The 18,762-nt window shown below is 45.8% G+C and overlaps 1 protein-coding gene across 1 annotated transcript; it reads right to left on the reverse strand.

Moving 5' to 3' along the window:
• Nucleotides 1-54: 54 nt before the first annotated feature.
• Nucleotides 55-15,130, reverse strand: CCNE2 (cyclin E2). Its single transcript, XM_082479399.1, has 12 exons — nucleotides 15,114-15,130; nucleotides 13,337-13,375; nucleotides 13,138-13,246; nucleotides 12,897-12,953; nucleotides 10,779-10,930; nucleotides 8,585-8,720; nucleotides 5,897-6,043; nucleotides 4,566-4,661; nucleotides 3,673-3,807; nucleotides 2,705-2,816; nucleotides 1,723-1,877; nucleotides 55-1,313 (listed from the first exon to the last, which is right to left on the reverse strand). Exons 2-12 carry the CDS (start codon nucleotides 13,348-13,350, stop codon nucleotides 1,212-1,214), a joined length of 1,215 nt encoding a protein of 404 aa, XP_082335525.1. The 5' UTR covers nucleotides 13,351-13,375; nucleotides 15,114-15,130; the 3' UTR covers nucleotides 55-1,211.
• Nucleotides 15,131-18,762: the final 3,632 nt, after the last annotated feature.

Genomic DNA, 18,762 nt, shown 5'->3' on the forward strand with positions numbered 1-18,762 from the left:
TTCTTTTTAGAAATAGATGAAATCTTATAATAAACCCCTTATTTTTACAAACTGTACAGAAGGCTGGAAGCAACTGCAGCTAGCTGCACAATGGCTTGTTTGAAGAAGACATGAATTCAAGTTTACTAAGAGCACAAGTTTAATGTGGCTGTGGGTGGCACCTGATGCTCTAGTGCAGCATGAGCACCTTGTCCCTGGGTAGGGGGCACAGGCAGGAGCACCTTGAAAGAGGGAGGACTGATACCCATCCTTCCCCAGACTGTCCCTTCATCACAGGAGGGAAGCACCTCATAGGCGGAGGTAGTGAATACTCCAAGGAAAACACAGTAGTTAATGCTGTTTATAAACACTGATAAACTACAGCTCCACAGTTAAAAATATTGTTCCTATAACATGAGTGGTTGTAGAGTACCAGCGGCTCACTTCTTGCCATACCCTCTCCAGTTCTCATATTTGTTCTTGTTGACAGTCAGTGGCTTGATCTTATGAAACAGAACTCCTTCCTTCAAGGACTGTGCTTCTTCCAGTTAAGGTTAATTCAGCAGCACCTTCTTCTTTGCTTGTAATCTTACCTGAGGTCAGTGCTACACTAGAACTGAAGCTTATGGCAGCCCTAAAGGGGCCACCTTAAATTTGTCAGCCTCACACAGGAGCTAGAATTTGATACAGGGCTGGCTACACTGTAATGCAAGGGCAGAGTGGTTTCAGAAAAGTAAACTGCTTACCCGCTGCCTCTGTAATACTGCACCTGAGCTCATGGGTGACTAACTGACAGGCATTAAGCTTTGACCTTACCAAGAAAAGAAAAAAAAAGTGAAGAAGTGGTAATATGTACAAGCTGTCACTAAGTTCTCCTGTATGGATAACCCGAGTTATAGCAAGTTTGACATGTACATGGAGTGGGCAAACTTTGTCACTCAGCTAGGTTTAAAGAGTTCTTGAAATTCATAAGTTAGGAATGGTCAGAGTTGAACTAAGTCATATCTGAGAATGGACCAAAAGCAGTCCAGGCTCCTGCGACAGCACGGAGGGATGGTCAGTCTAAATCTTTACCAAGTCTATAGGAGGACACCGATCTCAGCTTCCATCTGCTGCTGTTTGATGTGTCTTTTACTGCCAGAGTCTTGAACAGCAGTAAAGAGCATGAGTCACCTTTAGTGTGGTCTTGTTCTGAAGCACCAAGTCCTGTTCCTGAAACTGTTGTCCATATTTCATTTCTTCTCTGTACTTTTGGGAGGGGTTATTATTCCTCCTGTTGACACAGGTGATAACTGACCTGGAGCAGTAGATGCTACTCCACTGTTAACTTCTTCCTGTGTGTTGGGGGAGGAAGATGACAGTTAATACCTGTGATGAGTCCTACTTTTTTGTTACACTAGCACTGTTCAGCAGTACTTCCTCACATTGCTGGTAAAATTCAAGTACTTCAAAGTTAGGATCCCAAATAAAAAACCAAGATGGCATTACACAACAAAGTAATTATCTCTTAAACACTTCACCAGTACTTCTAATCCAAGTCTTTGCTTACAGCCTGCAAGTATTATAGTATAAGACCATCAAGCAGGAGCCAGAAACAAAAAGTTGGGCACACTGACCACACTGGTTGAGGTGAGCCAGGCCAGGTGTGAGGAGGAAGGTGTTTGGCCACCCTTCCCTGCCTCCAGAGGAGGCGTGTGTAATGCACTCTCAGCTGCCTAAACTGCAAGTCCACAAACCACCTACCAGCATGTCCAAATAATTTGTGTGTGTTTGGATATTATGTCGATCTTCTACTGCAACTTTCTTAAAGTTCTTCAGCTTCACAGGGACTTTTTTGGCCACACTCACAAAGGGAACCATCCATTCTACACATTCTGAAATGCTGTCCCAGTCTAAGCCTAGAGGGTAGAACACAGCAAGATATTTAGAAATCATGAAGGAGTTGCACAGTGTTCCAATACAGTCATAAATTTATAAATAACAAATAATACTGCAGATAAAGATTCAGAAACATCCTCCCAGCATTTCCTTGTGCTTGTTACTTAAAAGTGGTGTGGTGGAGGGTGGTGAGCACAGGCCTCCTGAGCAAAGCAGCTCTGGGGCCATGAGGGTTCCTGTTGTTGGCCAGGGGAGGCTGAAGTGACTTCAGTAGCTCAAGCACAAGATTTTGGTTCACATTATAAAAACATACACTGTTGTCACAGTCCTTTATGGTACCTCAGGCAACACAAAAGTGCTGAGCTTAGCTAAGTGGTTTCCCCCCCACACACACACACTTTGTAAGGGATAGGCTTGTAGGTATTGGCACAAAGGTTAATTGAGTGCTGCTGACAGCTGAGAATGGCTGGTGGCTGATGACATTTTAGGAGAAAAAGTAGCCAAATAATGTATATCTAACAATCCCCAAAACAACTGGAAGTCATAGAGCAGCAGTGTTAGCCCAAAAGCGAGAAGGATAAGTCCGCTTCGTTTCCTTAGCTAAGACTGTGCTTCTGAAAGTGTTTCCTTCTCTTTCCAGTTCTGGTAAGATCAGAAATAGTTGTAGGAAAGAAGCAAAACTGCGGGAGGGAGGGAAGGGGGAACCCCCCACAGAACAAACTATTAGTGTCCACGGAGGTTTTGCTCTTTGGCAGCCTGGTAAACCAATTCACTCTTAGCAGCCTCAGGCATGACAGCTTTCAGAATTCCTTGCCGAACAAGACCAAGCTTTACAGAGGCTTCTTACCTGAAGCTTTCTTAACTACTTCAATTGAGGTATAGTGGCAGAGCGCTGCAGCAGCTAGTGTTCTGTACTGGAAGTCCAAAGAATTCACATCCAGAATACATAGGTCTAAGAGCTGGGGAGATAAAGAGTGGAGGAAATAAGAGTTACAAATTTTAACAAGATGATACTTTAGTATAATCCTGTCACAGAAACTGCTAGGCACACAGCAGCCCTCCTACAGTCCATGCTCTATAGCACACCTCTGCTTTTTAGAATCAATTGCACACAGCGATTTTATTTTTGGCACCACCTGCAGTTAAATTTGGTCTCACAGAGTTACAATGCAAACCAGTTTGCACTTTTACCAGTAACATGCAAAACCCTTTACTTGCACAAATTTAAATACACCTTTAAATTCTTAGCAGAGGTTCAGGAAGGTATTTTCTTAACTTAAAATACTATCTAGCAGCTCAGCGGCTTAGATATGTCTGCTCTTCAGTAAGCCTCTCTGAGGTTGGACACAACACATGCCCATAAAAAACCTGAACCACAGTAGTTTCAATATAGTCAAAACACTTCCCAGACTGCCTTCTAGGCAAATACACAGAAACACTGTTATAGGTAACACGGCTAAAGCCAGTTAACTGGCTTAAATTATCTACCCTCCTCTCAGAGCTGTTACCACTGCCTGCTATTTGCAGAGCACTGTAGTGATTAAAAAAAAAAAAAAAAAAAAAAAGATGGATTTGTATTGTTCCAGTGTACAGAAGAGATTTTAAATCTATGAGAGCAGGCAGACAAGAAACACATGGGTGCTTCTCCTCAAAACTGAGGATGAATTTCTCTGGCAGTCAAGCTTGCACAGTCCTTAACAAAGCAATGGGTGAGGTGAAACAAGAAGCAGCATTCTTCAATGGCTTTTGGGGCATGATGTTCAGTTGCGCTTCAATCACGCCAAAAAGCATTTTCCAATACAGTTTACTACCTACCTGTGCTATCTGAATGAATTTTTCCTGAGAATACTGAGGTAGCAGCACTTTAGGAATATCCTTCAGAGCATCCACCTGAAGATAGAGGTTCAGCCAAGAGATGATTGTCACTGGACAGAGTTCCCATTTTAAAGCCTGTGAATATTAAACAAACAGTTGAGCACCTTAAACCACGCAAGGACAGTGTTATACTCTGATCTCTTTTCCCACACCTCCCCTTCTGAGTTTGCTCAGCTTATTGCACAGATCCTCAAAAGACACTGAAGAACTATGTACAATTTCAAATACAAATGTTCGTTTTAGATTGCATTCTCACTACTTTTTGAACAGGCTGCGTTACAATCAGCACAAAACTGTATCCAACTCAACCCCCTTTCCTGTGCCTCTGCAGTTGGACCTTATGTATCTTCCCCATTCAGAAGCTGGGAAATCAAGAGTATGTCCCCTGAGCTTTCAGGCTAACTGCCTGTACCTGCAGTTAGTGTCTACTAATGAAGTATAAATGTATAAGGAGTTCTGTGATGCTAAGAATGGATCCTTTCTAGCATAAGGAGCACTGAGCAGTCAGTTCTTTGCCTGGTCCCTGTTCCAAGACAGCAAAAGGGCCCTGGCAAGTGCAGTACGTTACAGCGACAGCCACCTGATTTGCCTGTACCTGGTAAGAGCCTTTACTTCCATACAAGCACGAGAAACCTGTCCTTTTCTAAGAGACAGGGATTTCACCCCAGCCCGGGGCTTTAGAGGTCTGCTGCACATACAATGAAGCTTTCATTGTTTTGCAGAAAGATGGACATACTAAACATGTTCCTTTTCTAAGCAGATAAATGATACTAAAATACAAGGCTCAGCTGGACAGTCTCACCCAGCACTTACAAACACAGAAAAGTTATTACCTTTAACATAATAAGTTCCATTCTGACAATGTCATCTTCGCTGCAAGCACCATCAGTGACGTAAGCAAATTCCTGTATTTTAGGAGCGTAGATTTCCTTTAAAGGGAGGGAGGGGGAAAAGCAAAGATTAGAGTGCCTTACAATTCTAACAAAGCTTGAGAAGATACTGGCAAATACTTTTTAGTCCATATTGGAATATTAACATTTCTTATACTAGAACAGTGTTTTCCTCATTATATGAAGCAACTTGAACCTTACAGGATGAAGAGATACCAAAACTAAGTAGGTTATATGTTATCTGTTGTAGAACATGATAGATTTATCATAACTTCTTTAGCTTTTGAGGAAATAGATGCTGACCAAGGAACCAGAACAGCCTTTCATTTATACCACTTTCTACTCAGCCATTCCATTTGATGTAAAAACATACACCATCCTAATTCTTGTACAGCACACTGCAGTATTAGAAAAGGCTTGCTGTTATGCACAGTGTCAGTTAGTGCCAATGTAGTCTCATTGATTTAAAAAAAAAAAGCTAGAAAAAGATGAGAGAAAATCCCACAGCCACTGTAGCTGGCAAAATCCATGGCACAGAGATGGTTAACAAAGAAATTTGCCAACCCAGCCATGCCAGTTGGGGCCACCTATAGCTGTGTTAGTAACTAAGAGAATGTCCCAGCAGATGTGCTTCTCTGCCAGCTGGCTCCACAGCCCCACACACTTCCTTAGGAAAACCGTTTGTAGCGCACTACCTTGGCCTTAGGAACAACAGCTAGATCAGGGGGTTTCCAAGTTTAAAAACTTAATATCCCAAATTTTCCTCTCAGCCTAGCCCACCATGCACTATATATATCTCTCTTTGCTCATAGATGTAACACACGATGTAATGTTTCACCATCACTGCCCTTTAAAAGAAAAAAAAAACTCTGGTAAATGGGTTTGTAGGGATATCAGCATGATGTACAGGCAGTTTGAGACCTGGGCTTGGTTTTGTTCAAGTCCCACACCCATTCCCAAGACTGTTTGCCAACTGCTGTATATTTGGAAAGAGACAAAACAAACCAAAACTACTCCTAACACATTTGCATACCTTTTAAGTTTATATGGTCTCCTTCCCTGCTGCTGAGGAAAGGAAGGACAAAGACTACACTCCAAGAGATTGACATATGCACAGCTGAAGAAAGAGGAAAAAAAATTTCCCCTTCTGACCTTCAGTGTTGTATGTACACCACCAAGTTCAAAAAATTCAGACAGAAGAAATAAATATGTTATCACTGTCTTTTTAGTTATTCCAAACTTAATATCATCCTCCCTGTAACAGAGCTTCTTACCTCAAGTTTGGAGGCAATGAATAATGAGGTAATTCCTATGAGCTGAAGCATGCTCTTGTTAATGTTTTTTTGTGTCAACATGAATCTATCAAAAAAGTCTTGAGCTAGGTAGAAGGTTTCCCTGTGGAGTGCATACACCTCACATACCTACAACAGGGGAAAAAAAAAAACAAAACAAAACACAAAAAACAACAAACCTTTCAGTTTTCTGTTAAAACACTTTATGTACACACATTGACATGTTCAAGCTTTAATAGTAAAGCACAATATGCACAATTTTATCTTTTGCACACACAAGCCATCACATACCTAGGTGTGTTAGGATGTAGTGGTTAGCATGGGACTGGGAAAAGAATTTCCCATGCTCCCACCTAAAGGCGGATTGTCTATGACGCACTAACATACTTCCAAAGTATAACTTTTCCAATCTAAATAGCATCCAGTTTTCCTAAAAATGAGTACAAACGATTTCCCACTGAAAGAAAAAAGCCTCATTGAGGGGGGGGGAAAAACCAACCACAAAACAGAAAAAAAACCCAAATAACTTCCTTGATAAAGAATACTCTGTGCAGTCACAGAGCAGATCTTCCCTGTATTCCTAGTAGGTCTGTCCCAGGGCAGAACCACTAAAAAAAATTTGAAGTCTTTGGCTCTACACCAAATAAGCCTGGAAGCTCCTGCCCAAGAAGGCTCTGCTGGGAAGCCAGGAGTGCTGCCTGCAGCCCCTCAGGCACACCAACTGCCTCGCTAAGCAGGAACAAAACTGCAAGAATGGCCATCTGCTCCATACAGTTGCAGGTTTCCCTGGTAGGGAAAACTTTTAATACTTGCATTGTATCAAAGTAGTTCAAATGCCAGTTCAACAAAAACGGAAAGGAGACTGCTCGGGCCTGGAGATCTTATGCAGGAGCCTACTTTTTTCCTTTTGAACTGAATTTGGGTGGGTCTACCACAACTCCAGCTCATCTGCAACTCTGTATCCCTTCCACAACTAAAAACTAGTTAGATATCTATAAATTACTTAACAATCTACGCGCAGCCACCAGGAAAGAATATCCAAGAAATCAATCCCAAGTCCAAGCTTTCTGCCCTGCTTCATTATATCACTTGGACACAAAGTCAGAATAAAATCTCACTACTACTAGCTATTTCCTAAAATAAGGTTGAAAGTCTGTGTGCAAATTAAAACCCTTCCTGACCATCAAAAAATGCAACCGGTTGGCAGTAACACCCCAGCTCATTCTTGTAGACCTGATCTAATATTTGCCAATTGATGTGCTACTCTGATATTATTACCTATTGTTCCAAACAAGATTCACATCTAAAAACATATAGACCAGGCCCACCCATAAATAAATGACACAATTTCTATAAAAGTGTATTGCCCAAACATAAGCAATAATGCTTGGTCGTGTTAAATAGTATCTCAGCTATGATATTACAGAAGACAATGTTAGGAGCTACTTGAGGACTCTCAAAGTTGCTGGGATTTTAATTCACTGTGGCATGTGAAACCTCTGAGCTGGACAACAAGGCCCTTGTTGACATTTTTGTTGGGAAACTGGATGATTTCCTAAGATTCCAAGATTTTCAAAAGAAAACAACAAAACATAACTTAATGGTGGTATGTAAATTACACATTAAAGGAAGTAGGGAAGTGCACAACTGGAATAGTTTTTATACTCAGACAGTATTTAGAAAAAAAAAAAAAAAACCAAAAAACAAAACGCAAACACACAAACCAAACAACATACACAAAACCTCCCACACTCCTTTCTTTTCCCTTGAAATACCCTGCTATTAGCACCGTTCCACCAAGACAGCAAGAGTGCCACTGTAACATGTGCTTCCTCGGAGTACTCGATATAGAACTAGTAAACCTGCTAGATCCCTTCTACTGATGGGCATGGATTGCATGCGTCGAACATTGCTTTTGGCAGTGGCGATTGAATATGCTTAATATAGATTTCTTGGAAACGCCTCCAGAACATAGCTCCCTGTTTACAACACTAATACTCCTTCACTAGGCTGCCAAGATTGAGAGCTTCCATTTTGTTTGACAACTGGAATACCCTGAAGTACAGCAATCAGACTGAAATATGGATGATTTATTTGTAATTGTTTTCCGACAAGAACCTGTCTATATCAAGAGCTTTCAGATGTCAGCCACTAATGCACTACTTTCTTTTGCTCACTTCATAAGACAGAAATAAAAAAATTCACTAGCAAGTCAGAAAACAGTGTCAGGGGCTGACATCTAAGGGCTCTTGACATAGATAGGGAGAGGGTGACAATTAAAGGCCTCAATACAGATGCAGTTGTCTCATAGCTTCGATACAGCCTAAGATGTAAAGTTAGAGCTTCACATACTGAAATTGCTATAGAAAGATTAGTTAAGTGTCTCAAAATTAGATTTCTCCCCTTCCCAGGAAAGAAGTGTGGTAACAGCAAAAATTCAGTACTGTTGCTTGCTGCCCTGTGTGGAAGGTTCAGCATCTCCTGCCAGGGAAGACTGAATGCAGCTCACAAAGAGGATCAAAAGCAGTAACTTGTAACCCTTTTGTTGCAAACTAGTTTTAGCATTTACCATACAGTACATTTTGTTATTAGATCTCTTATGTAAAAGCTGTGCTATTATCTGCCTACTTCATAGGCATAACACATGACAAAGTAACTAAAAGAACACACCTCTAAGAGCCAGTCTAACAGTATTGATCTCATGTGAGGTTGCAAACTAGAATGTAGCGATGTGAAATGTTTGCAATGAGCGTATCTGTTCTCCTTCTTCAGGATGTTGAGCCAGACGTCTTTGGAATTTCCCCAGCTATGGAATAAATTTACACAAAGCATTGTTAATTATATATACACCTTCACAGAAGGAGAATAAAAACATTATTTATTGTTTACAGATATTCAGGAACAAAAAAAAATAAAATAATTCCACATACTGGAAGATCCCTATGGTAATTAGAAAACTGCAGGTATACTTTGAACATGTTACATTACCCCAACAGCAGCTTGCCAAGACCATCAGCAAGTCCAGCCTTATAGAACAGGCAATAAAACTGAATGTGTGCATCCCAAAGTTGCGCACACAAACAGTTTCCTGTTTTGCCTAGTTAGGTGACTGTCCAGAGAGCAAGATATAAACCAAACCCTCCCCATAAAAAAAGAAAAAAGAACACCCCACTCCCCAAGAAACAAAACATACATGAAGTTGTCTCATTTAGTTTGAGAAAAACATTCACAGACAGTGTTTGAAAGTCACTCATCCATCTCTTCCTTTTCTAGCCTACCCTAAGAGTACCCTGTGAGAAAAACTGAGTTCTTTTTTATTGCTAACTTATTATTTATTAGCATTCGAGTCTACTTGGGAAGAAGATGCCCATATCATTAATATGGCTTGTTTTTAATTTGTAATTATTGTTATTACGAATTGACTTGGTTAGTCAACGCAGTGCTGATTTCCTACTGAATTTTTTTGGAGTTATATATTTACCTTTCCCCGCGCAGAAGCAGAGAGATTAAACAGACCTGATCACTGGTATCACCTACAAATTCTGACCCAGATCAATTCCATTCTGCTGCCAAGTTAAAAGCTGGAGAGATATTTGCTTGTTTGAAGTACGAGTCTCCCCATTTAAGTGGGCAGGTATTGAAAGATCTATTATGATCTTCCTGCAGTGGTTAGAAAAGCATGAAGAAGGTAGCAGAGAGTAAATGATCCTCTTATTGAGCTAATTGGAAAGGGTGGAGCTCAGCTTTACCAGATACCTATCGACAAGAGGTGAACATCAAAGATTAAACTCCTTGCATGGAATTCTGTATCTGAACGTATCTTTGGGATCCAATATTTTCCTAGAACTTGGTAAAGGAGTGCAAGAGATTCTCTCATTCATAATATTTTTTAAATTAATATTATTATTTTTACAAATCTACTTTGCACTAAGCTTTCCACCACATATAAAGATGTGATTTGCCAGGTATAAAGAAGAGCATACCCTTCTTTAAAGCACAGCTCAGCATGCTGGCTTGGGAGTAATACTGAGAGGGAAGTGCAGGTGAGTTTGAAACTCAGTGAAAGAGACTGTTAAGAGATGTATTGCTTTGCTCTGAGGCAAAACATCACCATGCAGCAGCTCCCAGTTCTGATCAAGTTTTGGCCAGAACAAATAAAAACATGGTGTATCTAGAAAGGTTCTCTTAAAGTAATGCTTTGTGTTCCGCTTCTTTTCTCATTCACCTCAGCAGAAGTTTTCCCTAATGCATAGCAGTAAATTTAGCAACTCTTTCATTAAATACCAGGCTAACACAAACAGCAACCAGGATACTTATCTAACACACCTGAACGACTAAGAAATTCAGAAATTGAAAAATCCAATTTAGTCAGCTAATCTATCCCTCTGCAGAAGGGAAACTTTCCAGTACTGTGACTGCACCAAGCACACTGCATTGCATTAACAAGCTACCTGCACAGCAATATTGCTACAAGTTTATTTGGATATTTGTGCATTTTTAAGTTCTCAAAGAAAACTTTGCTTAGAATTTTTTGGTCACTCAGTTCCAATAGCACCAGAAGTTTAGTTTAACCATTACACGCCCCTTAACCACTTAGGAATCTCCAGTGTTAAGTTATAAAAGGACAGCTCTGAAATGCAAAAGTTACCTGTCTGGTGCGTTTGTAAGACTGGGGGAAAAAAAGCAACCCAGAACCTCTCTTTTTTTTTTTTTTTATATTGGGACTGTTTGTGGGATGAGGAGACAAGCAGAGGTATGGGTTGAGTACCACCCACTATTATACAAACACAATACAAGAGATTTTACTACAGTAGTTCAGCATATTTGATAAAGCATCAACAACTGCTGCATCTGGTAAACTTACTTGAGTTCTGGCAAAGGTGATGGATTTATGAAGAGGTTTCTGAATCTGTACTTTTTGAATCTGGAGAAGTCAGTGGTTACCGATTCTTTGTGAGGTGTTTCAATAATTATGCAAGGTGAGATGCCTCCTGTTATCGTGGGCGGCCAACAACTCTGCAATATAAACAAAGGATCTTTTAAATGGTGATTTTACTGTGAGAGCAAGAAAGGTGAGAAGTAGATTACAGTCACAACAACAATATATGTAATGTATGTTAGTCTTCTTGGACCCCAGCATCAATTCAAGTACTGAAACCAAGACAGACAGAGATTAAACGCCAATAAAGCCTTTCACAGTCAAGACAGAACATGTATAAACAAATTTGATAAGTTTGGGAAACTCAGTTTTGAGGAAGAAAACTGTCTTTAGTTTATAAACCCACAAATAACCTATCCATTACTTGAGCTGCTCAGTTATGGTACATAAGGCAAAGGTACTCATTGCTACTAAAACACAGGACATTAGGTTGCTGGTCCTATCTACTTATCTACTCAGAGGGAAAAGAAAGGAGAGGGTGGAGGTTCTACTGTCCCTCAGTGGAAATTCAGCAACTTGTTATCTTCCAATTACGCACTCCAGAGAGGAGCCACCCATCTCGGCTCCAGAGCTAGATACCCACTGAGCAAGCAGCAGCTGTGAACTATCTCTGTCTGCCAATGCCAAATAAGGGATGCAGTGGCTCAAAAGTAGAAGAGCCCAAAGTTATTCATGCAGAAAGCTTCAGAGAAGGAATTCTAGATTACTTTAGTTAACTTTGTAACTTGTTTCACTAATATTTACTTGGTTGTACATAACCAATACATGTAAGGAGGTATCACATGCATGGAGCATATGCAATGCTGTAATGGCTGACAGCCTTCAAAATGGTGACACAGAAGAATTATGCTCTGTGGAGTTAGGGGGGATCCCATTCCCAAAGAATGGCAACACCTTCCTCTGAACACAGAAACTTTTCCTATATAGCTGTTCTGCAAACTAAACTACATACGATTTCTTTAGTATATTTAAACCTATTCATAGCCAGACTAAAGTACCCCAAGAGTGAAGTTACACACTCCAGCAGAATTGATCTTAACAGCACACAGCCAAGAGAAAAGGAAGATCCTGCTCCTTCTTGTCTCCTGTGATCTTCACTGCCCAAATCCCACCCCTTCCTTCGTTTGTCAGCTTTGATGTTTGTCAGACTCTCTGCTGGGTTGATTCAACTCACTAACCCGGCAGAATATTAACTTAATTTGTAGTGCCAAATTAGCAAGCTAAACATGTATACCACTTCATTTAAAGAGAACCAAAAATGGAGCAAGGCAGGGGGAAGGAGTACACGGCCAGCTATCGAGGAAGGAAAGAAAGGGGAGCAGGATTTCCCCCTTTCAGCAAAGGTAAGTTGTGACACACAGTTTCACCCCAAGTACAGTTGACATACTTACACAGCATTTTTCCCTACACAAAGTTTGCAAAGACAACTTCACAATCAGAGGCATTTTGCTTCACCATAGCTGTTAGTCTCATATGCTTTACAAACAAGATTGTTTGCAAGAGAAAGTTACATTATTTTACTAACCCACTTTAAAATAAACAATCGTAAAGCCCCTCACTTGGTTTAGGAGTAGCCTGTGTTAGTTAAAACAGATTCCTAAATTGATCTAAATAATCAAAAGAACTGTTAAATGAAAGTAAAGAGGGCCTACATGGTTGTGAGTCTTCTTAACTAAATGGCTGTGAAACCACACCTTAAGTTAAAGCAAGTGCAATGATCTTGTTTAGACTTGCCTCTAGGCCTTACCTGCTCTGAATGTGGAATTATTCTGAAATACCTGGTTTTACCATTTTTACACCTAACCTTACCCTGCAGTAGGTTCCACATTGAAGGACCCTTTGTCTGCAATAAAGCCATACATAAAAAAGCAAAAACCTATGAAAAGATGCTAAGGTGCAGAGCTCCCGCAGCTTTTAATATCTGAAGGTAGAAACTTCCCCTATTCAATATTTTATAGTGTGGAATGCATGACTTCACACCCACCAACATAAACCAGATGGACTCCCTCACCTAGTTTGAACCGGTAACCATGATTAAATTACCTTAATCTCATATTGATGTTTTTTAGCAATTTTCCCATCTTCTCTTTTCTTTATCTCCTGCTGAGAAGAGAGATACACATCAGTACACTGACAGTGACCAGCATACGCGCTTCTAAAGCTAAAGCAAACTGTTGCTACTCTTGCCCCACTTTCTAACTCAGCAGAGTAAAGGTTCTCCCATCCAAACACACTGAGGAACTACCAATATTATTAAACTTTTCAAGTTGCCCAAGCTGGTCACCTCTGCTGTTCTCCTTTTTCTGGTCTGGAGATGTTCTGGTGCCTGCAGTTCTTGTGGAGACTCTTCTTGACATGACAGCGGCTGCTGTTGCTTGGCTTGCAACCGGCTACTGCAAAGAGCAAAATGACATTAGACATTAGGAGAGCAGTTGTTAGATGAATGCAGATAAGCTTGGTGTATTACAGTGCTAACAGTTTACCTGCGTCTTGACATCTTCTTTGGGTTGTAAGATCTCTACCTAGACGAAAGGAACAACAAACTCAGTTAAGGTATCCTCGAGAAGTTAGGACCAAGTTCTGTACTTTGCATCATAAGACGCATCACAAAGAGCAGCATGGTTGACACGACTGAAACAGAAGGGCACAAGAATTTTACTGGCGTGAGGAACGCCTGAGCAGGGGACAGCTGTGCCATGTAACCACAGGCAACTCCACATCCTGCTGGGAGTCTCACTGCTGAAATGGGTGACACAGGGATGCCCACACATGCCAGCAGTCAGTTTGGCTCAGGCTAGCCCGGGGTGTGGACGAGGGGTGGAATCTGTAAAGGGACATTTCCCATTCAAGAGGATGTGGAGGGGTCCCTGGAACTGTGACCTCCCCATTTCCCCCCCCCCCCCTACACCCCACATACTGCACCCACACAGGCACAGCGGCTCCATCCGGGGCGATTTCTACCCCCACACCTGCCGGGATGGCCCCAGCCCAGCCGAGCCGTGCCGGGCCGCCCGCCGCCGCCCGCGCTCCCGCCGCGCCGGTTCCGCGCCAATTTGCAGCGAGCGGGGAAGCGGCGGCGGCCTGCGCTGCACCGCGCCGAGCTGGGCCGGGCCGGGGGTGGGGGGACGCCTCGGCCAGCCCCGGGGAGCAGAGGGGGTCAGGCGGCGGGGGAGAGGGGGGTGGCGTGTGTGAGGGTAACTGCCGCTGCCCGCGCTCACTCTCCCTCCAAAAGGGGCCGAGCCGCCGCCTGCCCCCCCTCCCCGCCCCGGCCGAGGGGTGCTGAGGGGACGCGTGAGGGGGGCAGGGAGCAGGGCAGGACCGCAGCCGCCACCCCCCACCCCCCCCACTTCCCCGCGCTCCCGCCTTGCTGCGAGCGAGGCTCCCTCCAAAACCTGAAGGGGAAGGGGGAAGGGGGAGGGCAGCCCCACAGCCGGGGACACCCCTCAGTCGCGACAGCTTCCCTCGGGGGGGACCCCACACAAGGGGGGGAGACACACACACACAGGGCGGGCTGGGGCCGGAGCACCGCAGAGATCGGGGGCTGCGGGGCGTGGGGTGGGGGTGGTGTCCCCACCAGGCGCCCTCCTCGCTGAGCCCCTGTCCTGATGGCCGGGGGTGAGGGGAGAATCGGGGCCGGGACCCGCCGGGGCCGGGGAGGGGTGAGGGCGGGCGGCGCGGGCCGGCAATCGGGGTCAGCCCGCCAAGCGGCTCGGCCGGCTTCCCCACCCCCACCGCGCCCGTCTCCCTCCAAAACCCGGCAGCCCGCCCCCCGCCGCCCCCACGGGGCTCTCCGCCACCGGGCGGACACAGGGTGGGGTGGATGGGATAGGGGAAAAAAGCGATGGCGGGCTCCCGCCGACATCCTCATCCCGCCGGCCGTACCCGCCCAGGCCCTCGCCCCCCACAGCGCTTCCCTGCCCCGGGCGGGAGGGCACGGCGGGGCGGATGGGGCCGCTCGCGGACACCCACCCCCCCCGGGCTCTCCTCAGCCGCTCTCCCTCCAAAAGGGTGCCTGGGCGGGCGGGCCCTGCCTCACCGCCGTGTCGCGCTACCCCACCGCCGCTGCGCCCCTCACACCAGCACCGGGTCTGCCGGTACCGCTGCCACCACTACTGCCATCATAACCACCACCACCAGCAGCATAACCACTACTACCACCAGCATAACCATCACCATGATCAGTATCATCACCACCGCGACAGCCAACCCCTGTCCCCACCGGCGGGACCCCTATCCCTCCCTCCTGCCACCCCTGCGCACCTCTGCCGCCGCCGCCCTGGCCGCGCTGCTCAGCTGGCGCCGGCGCCAAGCCGCTATATAGCGCGGCCCGGGGCCGCGCTGCGCATGTGCGAGGGCGGCAGACAGCTCCCTCGCCCGCCTTCTCTCCGCCACCTCCCGCGCCCCGCTCACCCCAGCGCCGCCCCTTCGCCGCCGGGCCGCCCTAGGCCCAGCGGCTCCCCCGCCAGCTGCCGAGACACCCCCGCGTCCCTCCCTCCGGCCCGCCATGGGTCCCTTAGCGGAGACGTCCTGGGAGAGCGGCTTGGCAGTGCCGGGAGGAGAGCTGCCATCCCGCAGGGAGAACCGCCCGCCGCCCCAGCCCCTCTCCCCCGCTCCAGCCCAGCCCGGCCCGGCCCGGCCCCGCCCCGCTGCCGGGGCACCCGGCGCACCCACGGCACCGTCATCCCTATCCGCTGCAACCGGGTCCGTGTCTGCGCCCCGCCGGGACAGCTCTGCCGGCGGCCCCGCACGCCGCGCGCCCGGCAGGGCGTAACCCGCCCCGGGGCGGGGCCACCGCCCGCCCTGGCCAATGGGAGCGCGCCGCTCCGCGGCAACGTGCAGCGGGCGGTGGAATGTAAACACGGCTCCGCTGCTCGCGCGCGCGGTCTGCGCCGCCCCGCCCCGCTCCCGCCGCGGCCTGAGGGCGGGGCGGCTCCTCCTGCCCGCCTGAGGGCGGCCGCCCTCGGCAGCCCCTGTCAGCCGGGACGCCTTCCCACACCCCGCGTTCAGGGTGTGTGTGGGGGGGGGTATCAGCCCGCTGGCTGTCAGACGTCTCACCACACACAGGGTTGGCCTTCACCCAGCAGTGCCCCACGAAGGGGGTGAGGGGCCTGGGCCTTCATGTCCAAAACCTTCCCCGGGATCCCTTCTCTCTGTCCCTCCATTTTCTTGCAGCGTGTTTAACCACAGAAAAACTCGTCCCTTTAGGAGACCGTCTGTCCCCAGGCACAGCCTCCATGGTGTCCTGTGGACAGCCCCATCCCCCCGTGTGCGTGGAGGTAGGCCCTCACCTCAAGGCAGGGCACCTGTGGCCATTTTGCTGATGCAGGGTAAGACGTGCTTTCCCTCCCTTCTCTTTGCAGTGCAGAGCACGCCTGCTGCAAAACAGTGTGAAGAGAAGCCACAGCTGCCTGCAAGAAAATCCACCTCATCACCCTTTTTTATCACTTCTGCTTTTTCTTTTCCCAAGTGTAATGCTATTAAAGAGTAAACATAGCTTTTGCCTCTAAATACCTATTAGACTAATTCAGTGTGTCTTTGGTGCTTACCTTCTCATAGCTTTGCTGTTTTCAAGGGCAAGAGAAAAGGCAGCACAGCCCACTGAAGGCAGAGGTGTTACAGTAGGGTGGCTAACGACATTTTAACAGGTGACAAAGTTTAGGGCAGCGAGGGCCATCTCTCAACTGCGGGTGCCTACAGCGACTGATGGAGTTGGGATAATGATTCCTACAAACTTCAAATGAAGAGGCATGCACAGCAGACGTGAGATGGATGTTCCAGCCACCCGGCCTCCTCAGCCCTGCAAAATGCCCGTTCCAGTCCTTATCATGAAGAAAATCTGCTGGCTGTGGTTCAAATAGGATGCAAAAAAAACCCCACAAGCCACCATCACCTGTTCAAGCCAGTTGGCACTTAGAAACAATCTTTGTCAACTGTCTAGATTGCACCAGCTTGTTTCAAGAAACCTAACTTGTTTCACAGTTTGGGATGCCTGAAGTAGACATAGCTTTCACCAGGTCGCTCTGTTAGTTCATCTCCATTGAAGTCCACCAGCAAGATACATCCTGCTGTTCAGAAGTGCACCTCACACTCCACTGACTACAGAGAGAAGGTGATGTCCTGACTTTGGGCAAACTTGCGACCTAACTCTGACCTCGGGCCTTTAACCTTGCTGAAGATGAAACCCTACCACTGCCAAGTTGTTAAAGAGAACTGGAACTATATGTAGGGGCTAGCACCAGAGGGGACAAAGTATCTTTTTTCCTAAAAATCCTCCACCCCTCACAGATGTCAAATTAGGGCTTGGTGGCAGCCAGCCTCCAAGCAGCAAAGAGGTTTTGGTGCATGAGGAATGAATTCTGTAGCATGCTGTGAAAGGAGAATATTGCAAAGTGAAGAGTAGCTAAAAATTGAATGAATCGGGTCTGCCATGAATAGGTCTCAGCACAAAAACTGTAGTGACTATGCTGCTCATTTTTCCCCACCTTTTGATGTGAGCTGCTGCAGGTCGCATGCCACCATATTTGTGGTTTTGCTTCAGTAGTGGAAAATGCACCAGGTCCCGTAAGCAGTCTCCACCCTGCCAGCAACTTCTCCCATAAATTTTCAGCAGTATAGAAAAAAAAAAAAAAAACAAGCGTAAGCTAGTGTGTCATAAAATCCTGCTGCAGACAATGAAATTATGATTTTAATGCAAGCTAGCGCGCTGACCTTTTGATGTTGCAATAAATCTAAAGTGACTTAGTCCACACTGGGACACTTCCAAGTGAGTTAACACACAGTACATCCTTTTTCATTGTGTGGATGCCTCCTTAGTGGGATGAGTGTAAAAGAGAGAAGATTTTTTAAGCTTCTAGAAATATACTATAACTGCTAAGCAGTGTTTGTGCTGGGACCTGGTAAGCCCTTGTAGATTAGTCTAGTGGTTTTCATCTTTTTTTTTCTGATTACCACTTCTAGGTATGTTCCAAGAAGGTGTGAACCCCATTGGAAAAGCAGGAATTACAGGGCCTTCCTTACAAGTTTCCACAGCTGAGGTTGCTTTTCTTGATTATCCTTTTATGGATCTCTTTGAAGGACCCCAGAGTCTACTAGGGATCTATAAAGCACAGACAGAAAACCATGAGGATAGATCCATTTACTGTGTGTGCTTAATATTGTTCTTCTCCCAGAGCTTCTGAATCCACCTGGTTGTTCCCAAGGAAGGGAGAGGTATTTCATTATAAACATTTGCACACAGCTCCACTGTGGTCCAGGCACAGCATGGAATATCGCCCACCCTGCCCCCCCCCCCCCCATATTCCTACCTTGCTGCAGTAAATATTTTACTGTGGTCATTCGCTTGTGCTGCTGGGCACAAGTCATGTTAAGTCACAGCCATGTTAACTAAGTTATAGAATAGCTTTGACAAGAGAAAGGCCTGCTCCAGGACTCTTGTGTGGATGAACTTCATTGTTTTTAAGAGGAGTTTTAAGGTCATTTATTGCAGAATGGCTCTGGCTACATAGCCTAAGCAAAACACCATTTTACACCCCTCCTGAAGAGGAATGCTTTAGTAGGATGTTGCACCCTTCCCAAACTGAAACGTTTTCTCTCTTCTGAAAGGTACGGAGGCACCCATTTGCTGACCTGACACACTCTCTAGAGAGGTGTGCTGCTTAGCAGGGGCTCATATCAGGGATGTCACCAAGAGACTGCCAAGCCTCGTACAGTCTGCTGACTATTATCCGCTGCTGTTGTTTCACATGGGCGCCAGTGACAACACCAGAAGCTATCTGAGGAGCATTAAGAAGGATTACAGAGCCTTGGGAGCAGTGGTAAAGGACTCGGGAGCACAGGTAGTTTTTCCCCCAGTCCTCCCAGGGAAGGGGTTTTGAAGGGCCAGTAGAATCTGGTGAGTCAACAAATGGTT

Source organism: Vanellus vanellus, assembly GCF_965231255.1.
Source record: "Vanellus vanellus genome assembly, chromosome: 2".
Classification (NCBI taxonomy): domain Eukaryota; kingdom Metazoa; phylum Chordata; class Aves; order Charadriiformes; family Charadriidae; genus Vanellus; species Vanellus vanellus.

Bases quoted from the DNA above. Each gene is read 5' to 3' on its own strand.
- CCNE2 (XM_082479399.1), bottom strand. The intron at 12,954-13,137 runs GTGACCAGCTTG...TCTTCTCAGCAG, and splicing joins GAAAAAGGAGAACAGCAGAG to GAGATAAAGAAAAGAGAAGA. The intron at 1,314-1,722 runs GTAGGTGGTTTG...CCCAACACACAG, and splicing joins CAAATTATTTGGACATGCTG to GAAGAAGTTAACAGTGGAGT.